Source organism: Varanus komodoensis, unplaced genomic scaffold, assembly GCF_004798865.1.
Source record: "Varanus komodoensis strain SLA01 unplaced genomic scaffold, ASM479886v1 scaffold19, whole genome shotgun sequence".
In the NCBI taxonomy this organism is placed as follows: domain Eukaryota; kingdom Metazoa; phylum Chordata; class Lepidosauria; order Squamata; family Varanidae; genus Varanus; species Varanus komodoensis.
The window spans coordinates 19,292,496-19,305,567 of record NW_025335550.1 but is presented as its reverse complement, the minus strand read 5'-3'; the positions used below and the strand labels follow the sequence as shown (position 1 = coordinate 19,305,567).

The window sequence follows — 13,072 nt, the reverse complement described above, 5'->3', positions numbered from 1 at the left end:
AAAAAAATAGAATTACATAAATATATAAAAGTAACATGTTCACAAAATTAAAAATGACAGAAACCCATATTACATAAAGCAGCATGAGCCCAACTTTATTTATTTATTTATTTATTTATTTATTTATGGATTTATATCCTGCCTTTTTCCTACAAAGGGCTCAAGGCAGCTTACATCATCTCTCCTCCATCTTATCCCCACAACAACAACCCTGTGAGGTAGGTTGGGCTGAGAGTCTGTGACTGGCCCAAAGTCACCCAGTTGGCTCCATGGCTGAGCGGGGACTCGAACCCAGATCGTCTGAGTCCCAGTCCCACGCTCTTAACCACTACACCACACTGGCTCGTATATCTTATATCAAATGAACTTAAAATCCTGGGGGTTATATAGATTGGGGGTGTTCTGCAAGCAGAAGGCTGGGCACCCGCTAGCTTTGCTTTGCTCTGTAAACTTGGTGGCAGATCTGGGGGCCTGCATTCTGGCAGAGGGAATGAGGAAGGTGCATTCTACAAGTGGATTTCCACTTGTGCAACAGCAGTGACAAGACTAGATCACTGTTCTACTCTGTTTTTAAAATGCTCCTGTTTTAACACATATTAAGAAAGATAATGTTTACACAGACCTGAATAAAATTGTATACAATTAGTAATGAACTTAAAATTCTGTAAGCCCCTGACAAGACACATCATTCTCTGTTTTCTCTTGACATCAGTTAACGCAGATAGAAAATGTACAGTCTTTGCAATTAGATAAATAGTTTGCCTACAATGTACATAGACTGGAATCGTATAGACAGGGATTCCTACCAGCTCCTCTGAAATCTAAGCTAGATGTTGTTTGTTCAACACAGTATTTAAAGGACTGTGTATAATCATACATACACATTCTTCCCCTGGCTTTAAAGCACATGGACTGGTAGACATAGAAGGAAAGTAAAGGAACAGGTTATATCCCAACATACCTAGTGATGTCAAATTTAATTATGCTTGAGTAAGGGCTATCCTATCTGTGTATCCTTTAAAATATCAAGCTAGAACAAAAGGAATTAGAAGGAAATTGTTATGCAATGGTGCTATTTCAGAAATTGATTGCGCTAAAAAATTGTCAAATACTCTCTGAATCAGAAGCCCTATAAGGAGTTTTATGCTCAAACACCTGTTACATAATTCAGAAAATCCTAATTTCACCACTGGAGATGAGACAATTCCTCAAAGAACAATTTATTTTCTCAAATAACCTAAAATGACTCAAAAGTTCACTAAAGAGCCTAGGGGGGCACTGAAGGTTCATTAAATGGCATTTAAACAGAAGTTTTACATGTCACTGTTTGTATTATTGTCAAGTTCAGCCCTTATAAATCAGAAGGGGCCAAAAGGGAATTTTTATTATTTGGATGCGTGTATAACTAAAATGATCAAATAGATTGGCGTCATGTTGAGTTTTTTAGGAGACTTGCCTGTACAGGGCTGTTTTGAAATAGTTATTTAAAGCATTCTCTCAACATGCACTCTTTTGCAATAAAGCAGCCACATATACTTGAAAGGAAGAACATGTTACAATTTTCTCTGTTTCATTCTTTATTACAGTAACATACTACGATTTGAATAGCCTTACGAATAGACAAATGTGCCCTTACCTCATAACCCCACCAATTAAAATGTGTTTTTAATGATTTAAAATTGACTCTCACTGATTAATCAAGTAAGCTTCGATTGATTAACCTACCATTTAAAGATTGCAACCTATTCAATGTACATCATATGCATTCATAAGCTGGTTCAACAGTAGTTTGACAGAGACTAAGAGCAGACTGCTACAAAGGCATTCAGTGTTTATATTTTCTTGTGTGTGTTTTAATAAATACCGTTGTACAGCCCTTGGAATGGAGCAGACTGGGAATGTAAATAACGTTAATTACTGTGGCATATGGAATAATGTCGTATGTAATTATAGCATTTCCACGGGGGTATTGAAATTTTTCTTTAATTGGACATAACTCCGTCAGATATGAGTGTGGCAACCTGGCAGTTTATAAATAAGTCATTTATAATTAAAAAGAATGCTACTCCCAAGAGACATGTGGCATCCTTGCTAGGAAATAAAGTAACTAGAAATCAGGGCAGGCAGGATTAAAAAATAAACGGAAAACAAGAGAGCAGGCGTTATCTACCCTTTAAGAATATTGCAGAATGTTTCATATGGCAAAAAAGGAACCTGAATCTTCAGATTATGGAATGCTAGTCCTGTCTCAAGATTTCTTGGGAATATTTTGGAAAATCTGAGATGGGAAGAGAGCGACTCCTCTTTATGGCTGCTCCCTGGTGCAACTTGCACTCCTGCCCTAAGGCTACAGAGTCAGTTTCATAGCAATGCTTACAGGCAGCTGGCTAGGTAACTACACTGAGCTCATTTTTCATCGCAGACACCATAGAGCAGTCTTACAAAAGTTACTGGTCCCCAGGCATTTTAGCTAGCCTATCCCCTCCCAAATTTATTGCTGAGAAGTGTGTGGCAAGGGGAAGAGCCTCGAAACTTCTCAGTCTGCTCAGAAACAATTGGGCTGTTTACAGGCTAGCAATAGAACTGGGTCCAGGCAGATGCTATGCCGGGGCAGAGAGCTTCTTTGGGTCCCTGTCTGGCTCTCTGGGCGTTCCGCAGACAGCGATGCCCTCTCTTCCTGACTGCACCCCTTCCCCTAATACTTAATATTTTTCAGCTTTTGCATCTCCCCCCCACCCCATTCTAAACTGCTGAAATGCCTCTCCTAAAGCTTAAATTAGTAGTATTAAGTGCTTCAAACAAACAAACAAACAAAAATGCTGGTGTTCAGTGATGTTTTCTATTGTACTGGAATGTGGCCTTTGAGAGGTTTTCTGAAATTAAATTAGGACCTTTGGTGGAAAGAGTTTCCCTTTCCTTGTTCTAAGGCCTACTGGAAAAGTGTGTGAGTTAGCCAGTCACATGGCTTAGGGCAGGGGTCCTCAAAGTTTTTAAATGGGGGGGTAGTTGAAAGGTTCCAGCACTGGGTGCAGGCTGCCAAGGCGGTGTGGGCGGTGGGGGAGGCACGCGTGCAGAAGGCAGGGGCATACATGCGCAGAGGTCATTTTCTCCCAACAAGTCCAAAACGATCTCCCTGGAAGCAAGCCGGCCCCTTGGGGCTGACTTGCTCACCAGGAGATCGTTTTGGACTCACTAGGAGAAAAGGATCTCCCAGCAAGGTGCCGGCTTGCTGGCAAGGAGATCCTTTTCTCTGAGCAAGTCCAAAACGATCTCCTTGCCAGCAAGCTGGCACCTTGCCACACGTGCGCATGCGCACGCGTGGCGAGCTATGGCGGGCTGGATGAATGGGCATGGCGGGCCGGATTCAGCTCGCGGGCTGTAGTTTGAGGACCCATGGCTTAGGGTAATGGAAAATGCTGAGGCTGAGACCTGATGAACAGTAGTTCCTAGGGAATTATTCTTACATCTGTTCCAGCTCTGGGTTTCTGATAATTTAAGAAATGGTCTGTTTTAATAATTCTGTACAGGTTGATATCATGGTCCCTCAAAACTCTTGTCATGTATAAGGAATAAGTAAAGTGGCTTCTGGATGATACTATGAGAAGGAACGATTATGATAAAAACTTAAATCTTATAGTGCAAAGCTGCTATTTTTGCTGCGGCAGATGAATTGATGCAATTACCCCTCTGGAAATAAAAATGTTGTTATTGGAGGCCCTCTAAGAGTGGGACTAATTCTCTCTGTATGTGTTTGTGTATAAAAAAACAATTGACGATAACGGTAGCTTGAATAATCTATATCTGCTAGCCAGGATTAGAGATTTGTACAAAGGTTTTTACCTGAGAAGCCTCAAAAGCAGAACTTATTTTCAGATATGGCATACGTCATTTCATATTTTTTATAATATTTTTGCATATTAAAAATCCAGATAATAAATTTTAAGGTTGGCTAAAGCTGTGTATAATACCTGACTTGTTGCGCTCTTGTTAACATTAGTGCATAAAACTTGTCCTTTGTTTATTTACCTTAGAACTGTTCCATAGAAGAAATTAAAAGGCTTTGTCTTGAACAGCTGGAACTCATGTCTGAGAAGAAGCTTCTGAAAATTCTTGAAGGTAAGCACCAGTCTATAATACTGTACTAAACATTTTTTTAAAAATTTATTCTAAAATTTTAGCATAATGCCTATGAAGGAATAGGAAGGGACACAGCTTTGTATGAGCTTAAAAATGTGAGCAAAATATTATTTGTAGTAAAATGTTAAAAGAGACCTAACAATGAACATTCCACATTCCACCCAGAAGCAAGTTCTGTTGAGCTCAGTGGGACTTATTCCTAGATGACTGTGTATAGGATTGTAGTCTAAATTACTATATCTAGGCCTCAGTTTCATCTAACAGATTAAAGAAGGTGCTTGCCTGTATTACAGATACTTGGTGATAGCTTATAATCCTTTATTTCATGCATTTCAATCAAATTGTGGATTTAATCTTAGATTATAGAGTTGTCCATAACAAAAGGAACAACTATAAATTATTATTTATAATTTTAAATCAGTAGTCTTTGTTTTATCACAGATAGAAGAAATTTGCATTCATTAGAAGTCTGCAGCACCATTTGAGCTGCATGGTCATTTAGCTTTGTTTGCACTATCCAAGGACGGGAATAAATTTTCATCCTCTCCACTAAGCTATGGTATTACAAAGGCTGTTTCTTCTCTATATTTTAGCTGTGATCAAAATGCCAGCTCCTTTTTTATTATTTATGTAGCATCATTAGTTGTGGTGCATTATAGAGTAATGTCCCCCCCCCCCCCGCCCCAAATCAAACTGTGAGGTTTTGAAGACTTCATAATCCACATTTGGCAATAAGGGATACAGCAAGGCTAGGGGAGGGAAAGAAAAAAAAGGACCAAGAGGACGATAACCACGGATTAATGCAAATATTGTGACAGATTGATTGATTTGATTTGTGCTCTGTCTCTGTACCAAGAAAGGTAGCATTCAAGGACATTTATAGTCATAAATAAAACTTGATTCAAACAGTAGTAAACAAATGCATTAAAAGATAATCAAAGCATAACAATAACAGAATAGTAATAAAAACAACAGCCAATACAACAGTCCCATTTACATGCCAAAGGCCAGGTTGAATAAACATGTGTGCTACATGTGCGTTTGTTTCATATTCAGATCAGGATTAGAATTTGACTAAAGATACCCTGAAAATAGAGATTCTGAGACGGTATAATGCACATGTTCTGAGAGGGAGCTCTGGGCATAAGGGGCAGCAAGCCCGAGTATCTTTAGAAAGTAGGTATCTTTGAGATGAGAGGCTTGGAGGAGGAAAAGTTACAAAGCAGGCATACAATAGGAAGTGAGGACAGAAAGGCAACAGCATGGAATATTTTAAACGTAGGAACATGCACTGCCTTGCCATGAGACCATTACCCTGTCTAGCATTTTCTTCACTGACCGGCATTGGCTAGCTCCAGACAAGAGTATTCCCAACTGTAACCAAAGACCCCAGGGCCCTCTGCATGCAAAAGGCATGTCTTACCACTGAATTGCAGCCAGTGAAAAAGACATTACATGGTCTGAGTACAAAAAGAGGTGAGAGGTTTTGGCAGTACAGTTTTGGATAGAAGAGAGACGATTAAGATGTTGAAGAGAGGACAGACAAAGATAACAAGTTACAGTAGTCAATGCAGGATCTGACTAAAGCATGAAACAACAGTTTTCCTTACCTGTTCAGTATCTGCTTATGAGCCAAGGAGACATTCTGAACCGTGTTTGTAGATGTGAATACAGTATTTACCTTGTATTAAGGACAGATATCCACACTAACTGCACCAGGCAGCTGCAGCTGCTTAGCCTCTACAGTATTATAGTGGTGTTGTCCAGTGCAAACATGTGAAGTGTAGACTACTTATTCATGTCTTTAAGTGCTTATGTACACTTATTTGGGAACCCAACCCAGAGAGATAACCTGAAGAACGTGTATGTGGATAGGTTGTCCACATTTCATGTATTTGTTGGATGATACACCAGTGTAGCACTAGTATACCTAAAGCAGTGGTGTCTGCTTGTAAATTTGGAGTCCCTAATGAACACCAAGTACAAGGATATTTGATTAGATATGCTGCAGAGAAAAACAGCAATTGCCTATAAGATAGATTGGAAGAGACACGTTGAACAAATGAGGGGAAACATGACTTGGAATCTATCTAATATAGAGAGACTTAAGATTAATGGCTGCTGCAGTCAGAGGGACTACTCACCAGAGTTCTGGTGGTGGTTATATTAAGCTTATTTCTTGCTCTGTAGATTAAAAAACCAGAAAGTTGTGTGTGTGTGTGTGTGTTATGTATAGGTAAGTTTGCATGACACAGCAATCCACTCTGAATAAGCTACACAGTGTGGGTTTGTGGAATAAACTTTGGTGCACCCAACAGGCAATTGGGCTTGCTGAGGGTTGTGTCCCCTTTTCTTTTCCTCCAGCATAGAAATCCCAGGCAACTTGGTTACTGAAGCAGCCTTGTCGTCTTCAGCATTGGTAATTTAAGCAGCAAGCAGCACACTGGAGCAGCCATCACTGCTTTACCAGATTTTTTTAAGATTCCACATGTGCAATTATACAAAATACAATTTTTATATTTCTTTTTTAAAAATTCGGATCTTTCCCAGGTAATAGAAACATAGAAACAAAGCAAGTCAGAAGGGGTGTCCTGGGCCATCTAGTCTGACCCCCAGCTTCAGTCAGCTCTGCTCATGTAATCCCCAGCATGTGGTTGTCCACTCTTTCCCTGAGCACCCTCACTGATGGGGCCTCTACCACCTCCCTTGGAGCCCATTCCATATCCTAGGGGTCCTAACCATCAGGAAGTACTTCCTGACACCCAATCTAAAGCCTGGTTCCTGGAGCTTTGTCCTATTGGAATGCAGCCTGGCCTCTACTGCAGGGAGAGGGCCCTCCTCCACATCACATCCCCTCACATAGCTATAAGTCACTAAAAGATCCCATCGGAGTCTCCTTTTCTCCAGGCTGAAAAGACCCAGATCCCTCAATCTCTTCTCATATGGCATCCCTCCCAACCCAGCTACCATTCTTGTGACCCTGAGCTGAACTGATTCTAACCTAGCTATGTCCCTCCTATAATGTGGAGCCCAGAACTAGACTCCACTTGCAGGCAACAAATGAAAAATCTTGCAGCTCAATGTTGTGATAAGTGTCTGCTGTAAGTACAGGAGGCAGCAGCCATGGACATTGACCAAGCAAGGCTATATAGTACTTCTCTCTTGACAGCTGTTAAACAGGGATCTGTCAAGTGAAAACCAAAGCAGCAAAAAGATCTTGTTTGTGAAAGAAAACTCTTTCCTCAGCTTCTAGGTGCTTGGGAAAGGGGAGCAGTGCATCCCCTCATTTGATGTTAGCATGGGGTTTTGACAGTTAGCAAAATAAACTATTTCTTTTAAAATACTCTTTTTTTAAAGGGCTAAACATGGTTTTTTGAGAGGCAAATATGTAGCTATAACATCCTCTGAAAAGGGCAGAAAGCTGCAGTAGTGCCCAAAAAGGGGTTCCATGCACAGTAGAGAGACTGAGCCAGGGATGGTCATTCCAAAGTGCTGCTTGGGCATTGCTGGAGTGGCTGCCATTGGTAGTCCGGTCTCACTAAGCAAGACCACCAGTGAGCTTTAGCTGTTTGTGTTGAGCAGCTCAGTTTCCATTCCCTCAACTCACAAGAGAGTCAGTCACCCAGGTTTGGACAATATGACAACCCCATGTTGGTTCACCAACTCCTAGTGCAAGCCATGGGTTGTATCATTGCACTTAATTTTGATAATTTATTTGCTTCTCATTTACTCTAGCATCAGCATTGGATTTCACTTGCAGAAGCTGCCAATACTGCTACATGTGTTGCTGAAATGTATTCTATGTCTAGCCCCTTCAGTAATGTTAGGTGACACAAGGTCCTTGAACAGACCCTGGCTTGTATTTTGTTTTTTCTGTGCAATACCAGGGAAACAGTTTAACACAAATGGCTATAAATGTGTTTTAAAAGAGGTTAAGATTTGGTGTTGGGCAAAGCCTGTCTGGTTGGATGTTATTGTGCTTGTTTGCACATCCCGACAGCCCATTACAGCTTCAGTTACCTGTGAGGACTGCCATATCATGCTAGGTGCCAGTGGGCACCACTTTTGCATGATGCGCATGAGCACATGGCTTGGCACGTCTTGTGAACCTAGACAGCAGTGGGTATTCGAGGGTTAGACAAGCTGTCAGTTATTTGAGAATTGTCTAACCTGCCACTGAAGTTTGCACGGCATGACAAACCACATCAAGTTGCACTCCTGTAAATGCCATTCAAAACAGTGCCTGTAGGAACCCAGCACAACACAATGGCCCCAATAGGTGAAATAAGCCAGTGCGGGCTGTTAGAGCACTGGAGAGTTATGGTCTGTTTGTACTGTTTATTTACAAATACACACATTCCTCAGATCATATCAAGCCGCCTGGGTTATACTGGGACAGACTGTTCAGCCATCTAAGTCTATCATCTATTCTGACTAGCGATAGCTCCCCAGAAATCTTTCCCAGTACCTGTTAGCTGATCTTATTTAAAACTGGAGATGTCAGGGATTGAAGCTAAAATGTTCTGTGTGAGCATTTGCTCAGGGCAAGTATTCTGTTTGTGCAGTGGCCAACCAGCTGCCCATGGAAAATTATTCTTGTTACAGTATTACATTTATACCCTGAGTTTCTTCTTGCAAACCTAACCCAATCTGGTGCCCACTGGATATTTTGGTCTACAGTTTAGATCACCCTGAAACTTTGGCTGAGCAATGGGTGTACAATTGGATGACCTACAAAGTATGTGTTCTTCCACTGAGTGACAGCACCTTCCTGGACAAAGTGAGGTACACCAAGCACTCAGCCAGGCATTACTAGTCCTGAAGGTAACATGCAGTTCACCACCCAAGCAACACTAGACCCTTGAAACTTAGCATTGTTCTCTATTGCCAGTCATCTACTCAACTCAAGTCTTTCTCCTTTACTGACTACAGTTCCAAATGCTTTCTGTCAAATCCTCCACTCAGGCAGGTGTGTCTCTTCATCTGACAGTCATAATGGTATTTACAGATGTGCAGTATTAATGAGGTGGGAAAATGTTGCCAAGTCATAGTGTCTCACACTGACATTTTATTTCAAGGTGAGAATGGGGCTGACTCTGACAGTGATGAAGAGATTGATGGGGGTGAAGAGAAGACAGCAACTGAATCAATCAGTCAGTAAGTAATTGCAATGAACAGATTTAATTTAACTGTCTTCAGTGATTTTGTTTTAATTTTGTCTTGCACTGAACATTTGAATTGAAGCACTTGTGAAATGCCAGCAAAATCCCAATTAAAGCCTTGGTGAAATCCTAATGAAATATTGCAGAGTACCTGGAAAGCCCTGGTGAAATGAAACCCTGCAAAACACCAGATGAAACTTCATTGAGCCTTGGAGAGACCCCAGTGAAACTTCATTTAAAACCTGCTCAAATTATGTGAAACCCTGGTGAAAGCGCCTTGAAGAGGAAATCCTTGCATACCACTCCTTAGATTCTGGGTTGTGCAAGGCGTAGCAGTGAGGGGACAAATTTGATACTGCAGTGGTCTCCAATACTGTAGTTCAGCAAGAAAGTATGTAATCCTAGGACCAACTTTGGAGTTATTTGAGTTTTGTCTCTAGGTATGCTTACTCATCACCTTTGAAGGTAGGGGCATCTTTAAAAACTAGCTTTGCTTTTGAATCTGTATCTTTACTTTGGCTACAGACTTTATAGAGTTCTTCTCCAGCCTGTATAGAGGCTTGTTTAAATTTTGCTTTAGCTGGCTCATTTACATCCATGAGTTGCTTTGTCTTATGGCTGCAATAAGACCAAGCAATATTCCTGGTACTTAATCCTATAGAAGTACTAGATCTATTCATCTGTATTATAAAAATGGTCAATCAATCTGGTAGCCGTCTACTGTTAATTTGGATTTGGAAGCTGAGAAGATTCTGTGGTGTTTATGAGCTGTGTAATAAAAATACCTTGAGGATTAGTTTTACTTGCTTTAAGCAAGCCATCGCTGCCTCTTCGTTCTGGTGCCAAATTCTTTTTGAAGCTTGCCGTTTTTTAAAAGTAGCAGGAGCATCTGAGAGAATTCACTTTCCAACAGAAACCATTTGGTATGGGAATATGGCCCATCTGTGCTGGTCCTACAGCTTACAGACTGTGCCCCACCATACTGGTTGCAGTTGTACCAACCTGCAAGATAGCAGGGGACAATGAGGAGGTATGGCCCAGCACAGGCTAAAGCTTAAATTTGTGAGCTGCACTTTACAAGAACCTACTTGGCTTCTTATTTTTATATACTAGAATGGTATGAATTATTGGAGCCTAAAGCAAAGTTCACCAATAAGGTAGTGTTTTCATATTTCCTATGTTGTAATTTCAAATATATTTATTGGACCTTACTGGATTCCCCTTGGAGCTGTTCAGCAATAGAAAGCTCCAGTACATCTGGAGGAACTAGAGTTCCAACCTGATGAAGTGAGATCATGATTCTAGAACCTTCAATGCCACCACAGTGAGAGTCTTTGCATGTTTATGCAGAAGTAATTCCCATTGAGTTCAGTGAGGTTTACTCCAGGAAAGTCTGCATGGAATTGCAGTCTTAGACTAGTAATTTTATTGAAAGTTGAACTCAGTTCTTTGCCTGGGGAGAGTTGTAATCTGCTTGAGATGACTGCGAAACTAAAGAAAGGACGTGCATGAATTTAAAGACAAGATGGCTCCAATAAAGGATATCAGATGAGCTACCAGTTCTCATCTTGGTTTTCTGTGGTTGCATGTGAACAATTTGCTGTGAGTCTTTCCATATTCTCCTGTGAATCTATATTTAATGTAAAGCAAGTATGCTGAAGTGTGTGGCATGTATCAGCTAGTTATTTTTGGTTGAAATTAAGAAATACCTGGGAAAAATAGCAGTTCATCTTTACACTGCCTGACCACAAGATGGCAGAAAATGCACATGCATTAAACTACAACTAGCAGTACTATATCAAGAAAGCCTTTTTATGATAACATAAGAATTGCTCACTGACAAGTATTTTGGGCAGCAGAGTATCTGTATTAGTAGGTGTGTCATTGCACTGAAGGGGTTAATAAAAACTAAGAACCACTAAAGTTTCTTCAGCTGGTTTTGTAGCACACTGTTCAGTTCTTAGAAAACTGTCATAACTAAACAGGTAGAATAAAACCACTTACGATACAGTGCACAATATGAAAGCGGAGGTTGCTGTGCTTTTCCTGCTAAATAAGTCCTGAATGAAATTTGAGGAAAGACTCAAGGTAGCAGGAGCTTTATAATCCTAGAATAGTAAATTGTATATCTTTTCTCTTTCTACAAACTAGTTGACTGTGCCAGATCATTTTCTCTTTGTTTGCTAAGAGACCAGTGCTTGATGAAAATATTCTCAGCTATTTTGAGAGTTGATGTCTTCATTCTGGGATTGGTTGAGAATGAGGCCTATAAATGCCTTATGGACATGACTTTGACTACCCCTCCCTTCTCAAGACATAATGGAACAAATGAAAAATATATTCATAATATATATATGCAATACAGGAACAGGAACACTGTTCAGAACAATTTTCAAAATTCCATCCTACAAATATTCAAAATTTGCACCAAGAAAATTGAATTTCTGTAGTCTATATAATCATTTGTCTATCTTTGCCTCTTTTCCATCCTCCTCCTCCTACTAGTTGATTGAAAATGTTACTTTGTAGCCTTAGGGGCTAGAAATTTAGTTAGTTTTTTGACTGGAGTTTCCTGAGATGCTGTTTTCTGCATCCTGTCCCATGGCCTCTTTACATGGTGCTATCCTAGAATAATTGCATCCCTGCACTTACCATTGATGTTGTGCATAAACATTTTTAACATTGTGACTAATATGTGTATGTTTGGACTCCTATATGAAAATTAGGCCTAGCAGGCTGAATTCATGGGATTTGATTTGGCATCTCTGATTCAGTTTAGCCAAGAAGTTTTATAAAAGCAAACCTTCTGCCAGTGTGGGGGAAGCTTTCTCTTCAAAGGCAGATAAATTAACCAGAGATCTCTTTAAAAATGAGCTGAATTTATCAACATCCATGTTAAGAACAGAGAGCTTTAATCATAGTTCTGTTATAATAAAATGGCTGGAACTAAGACATTAGAAGTGAACCTGTGAAATGTAAACGTCTGGGTGACACCTTGGGAATGACACTAGCCCTTTTATGTTACAGTTTAACGCCTATCTGCAGGCTGGATGCTTTGACTGCTTGCATATTAACATAATGCGTACTTTACAAATTTTAGACAAAGTAGTTGAGCTATGAAATTGGTTAGATGAATATAAAATAATTTTATGGCCAAAATGCTCATTAAACTCAACAATTGGACTTGCCTTTCATGATTTCAAAATCCTGTGGAGAGCTGTATCCTGTTTCCTCAAGTGTGTCTTATAATCTTCCCTGCTTTGTATAAAGACATTTGAACACCATGGTAAGATAACAGATAAAATCCCATTGTTTCAAGCAATTTTGAAGTTATTTTCTCTTCCTATATGTCAGAGAGCTTCAAATTTGGGTGAAAACATTTAAATATCTCTAAACCAGCATCTCATCACCCTTTTCCAATATGTGATCTAGTATGTTTTCATTCATGTTTGTATAGTTTATAAAATATGATCCTCATAACAACACTGAGTTAGGCTGCATGCTGCAGTTTTACAGGCTGTATACTTGCTTGCCCTTGGCGACTCAGTGATCAGGTTTGTTTGATGTGGTCCAGCTTACTCAACCTAGAATGAGCTTTGGCACCTCAGGGTGCCACTTTGCACATTCAGCTCTCACTTGGGGGTGGGGTGCTACATTTGTCACATGGGTTACAGTTAAACAGTGGGCTGTTCCAGGGCTGTTCTTTTCACATAACCAATGCTTGCTGGGTCTACATGACTCAACTCCTAAGATGGAGTTGGATGTATAACACA

The 13,072-nt window shown here is 40.2% G+C and overlaps 1 protein-coding gene across 1 annotated transcript in view; it reads left to right on the top strand.

Annotated features, from left to right (window-relative positions):
* Positions 1 to 13,072, top strand: part of CAAP1 (caspase activity and apoptosis inhibitor 1) — a 34,347-nt gene that overhangs the window by 2,948 nt on the left and 18,327 nt on the right. Inside the window, exons 3-4 of the mRNA XM_044427873.1 lie at positions 4,032 to 4,116; positions 9,216 to 9,294. Coding sequence (XP_044283808.1) covers positions 4,032 to 4,116; positions 9,216 to 9,294 — 164 coding nt within the window. The remainder of the gene's footprint in view (positions 1 to 4,031; positions 4,117 to 9,215; positions 9,295 to 13,072) is intronic.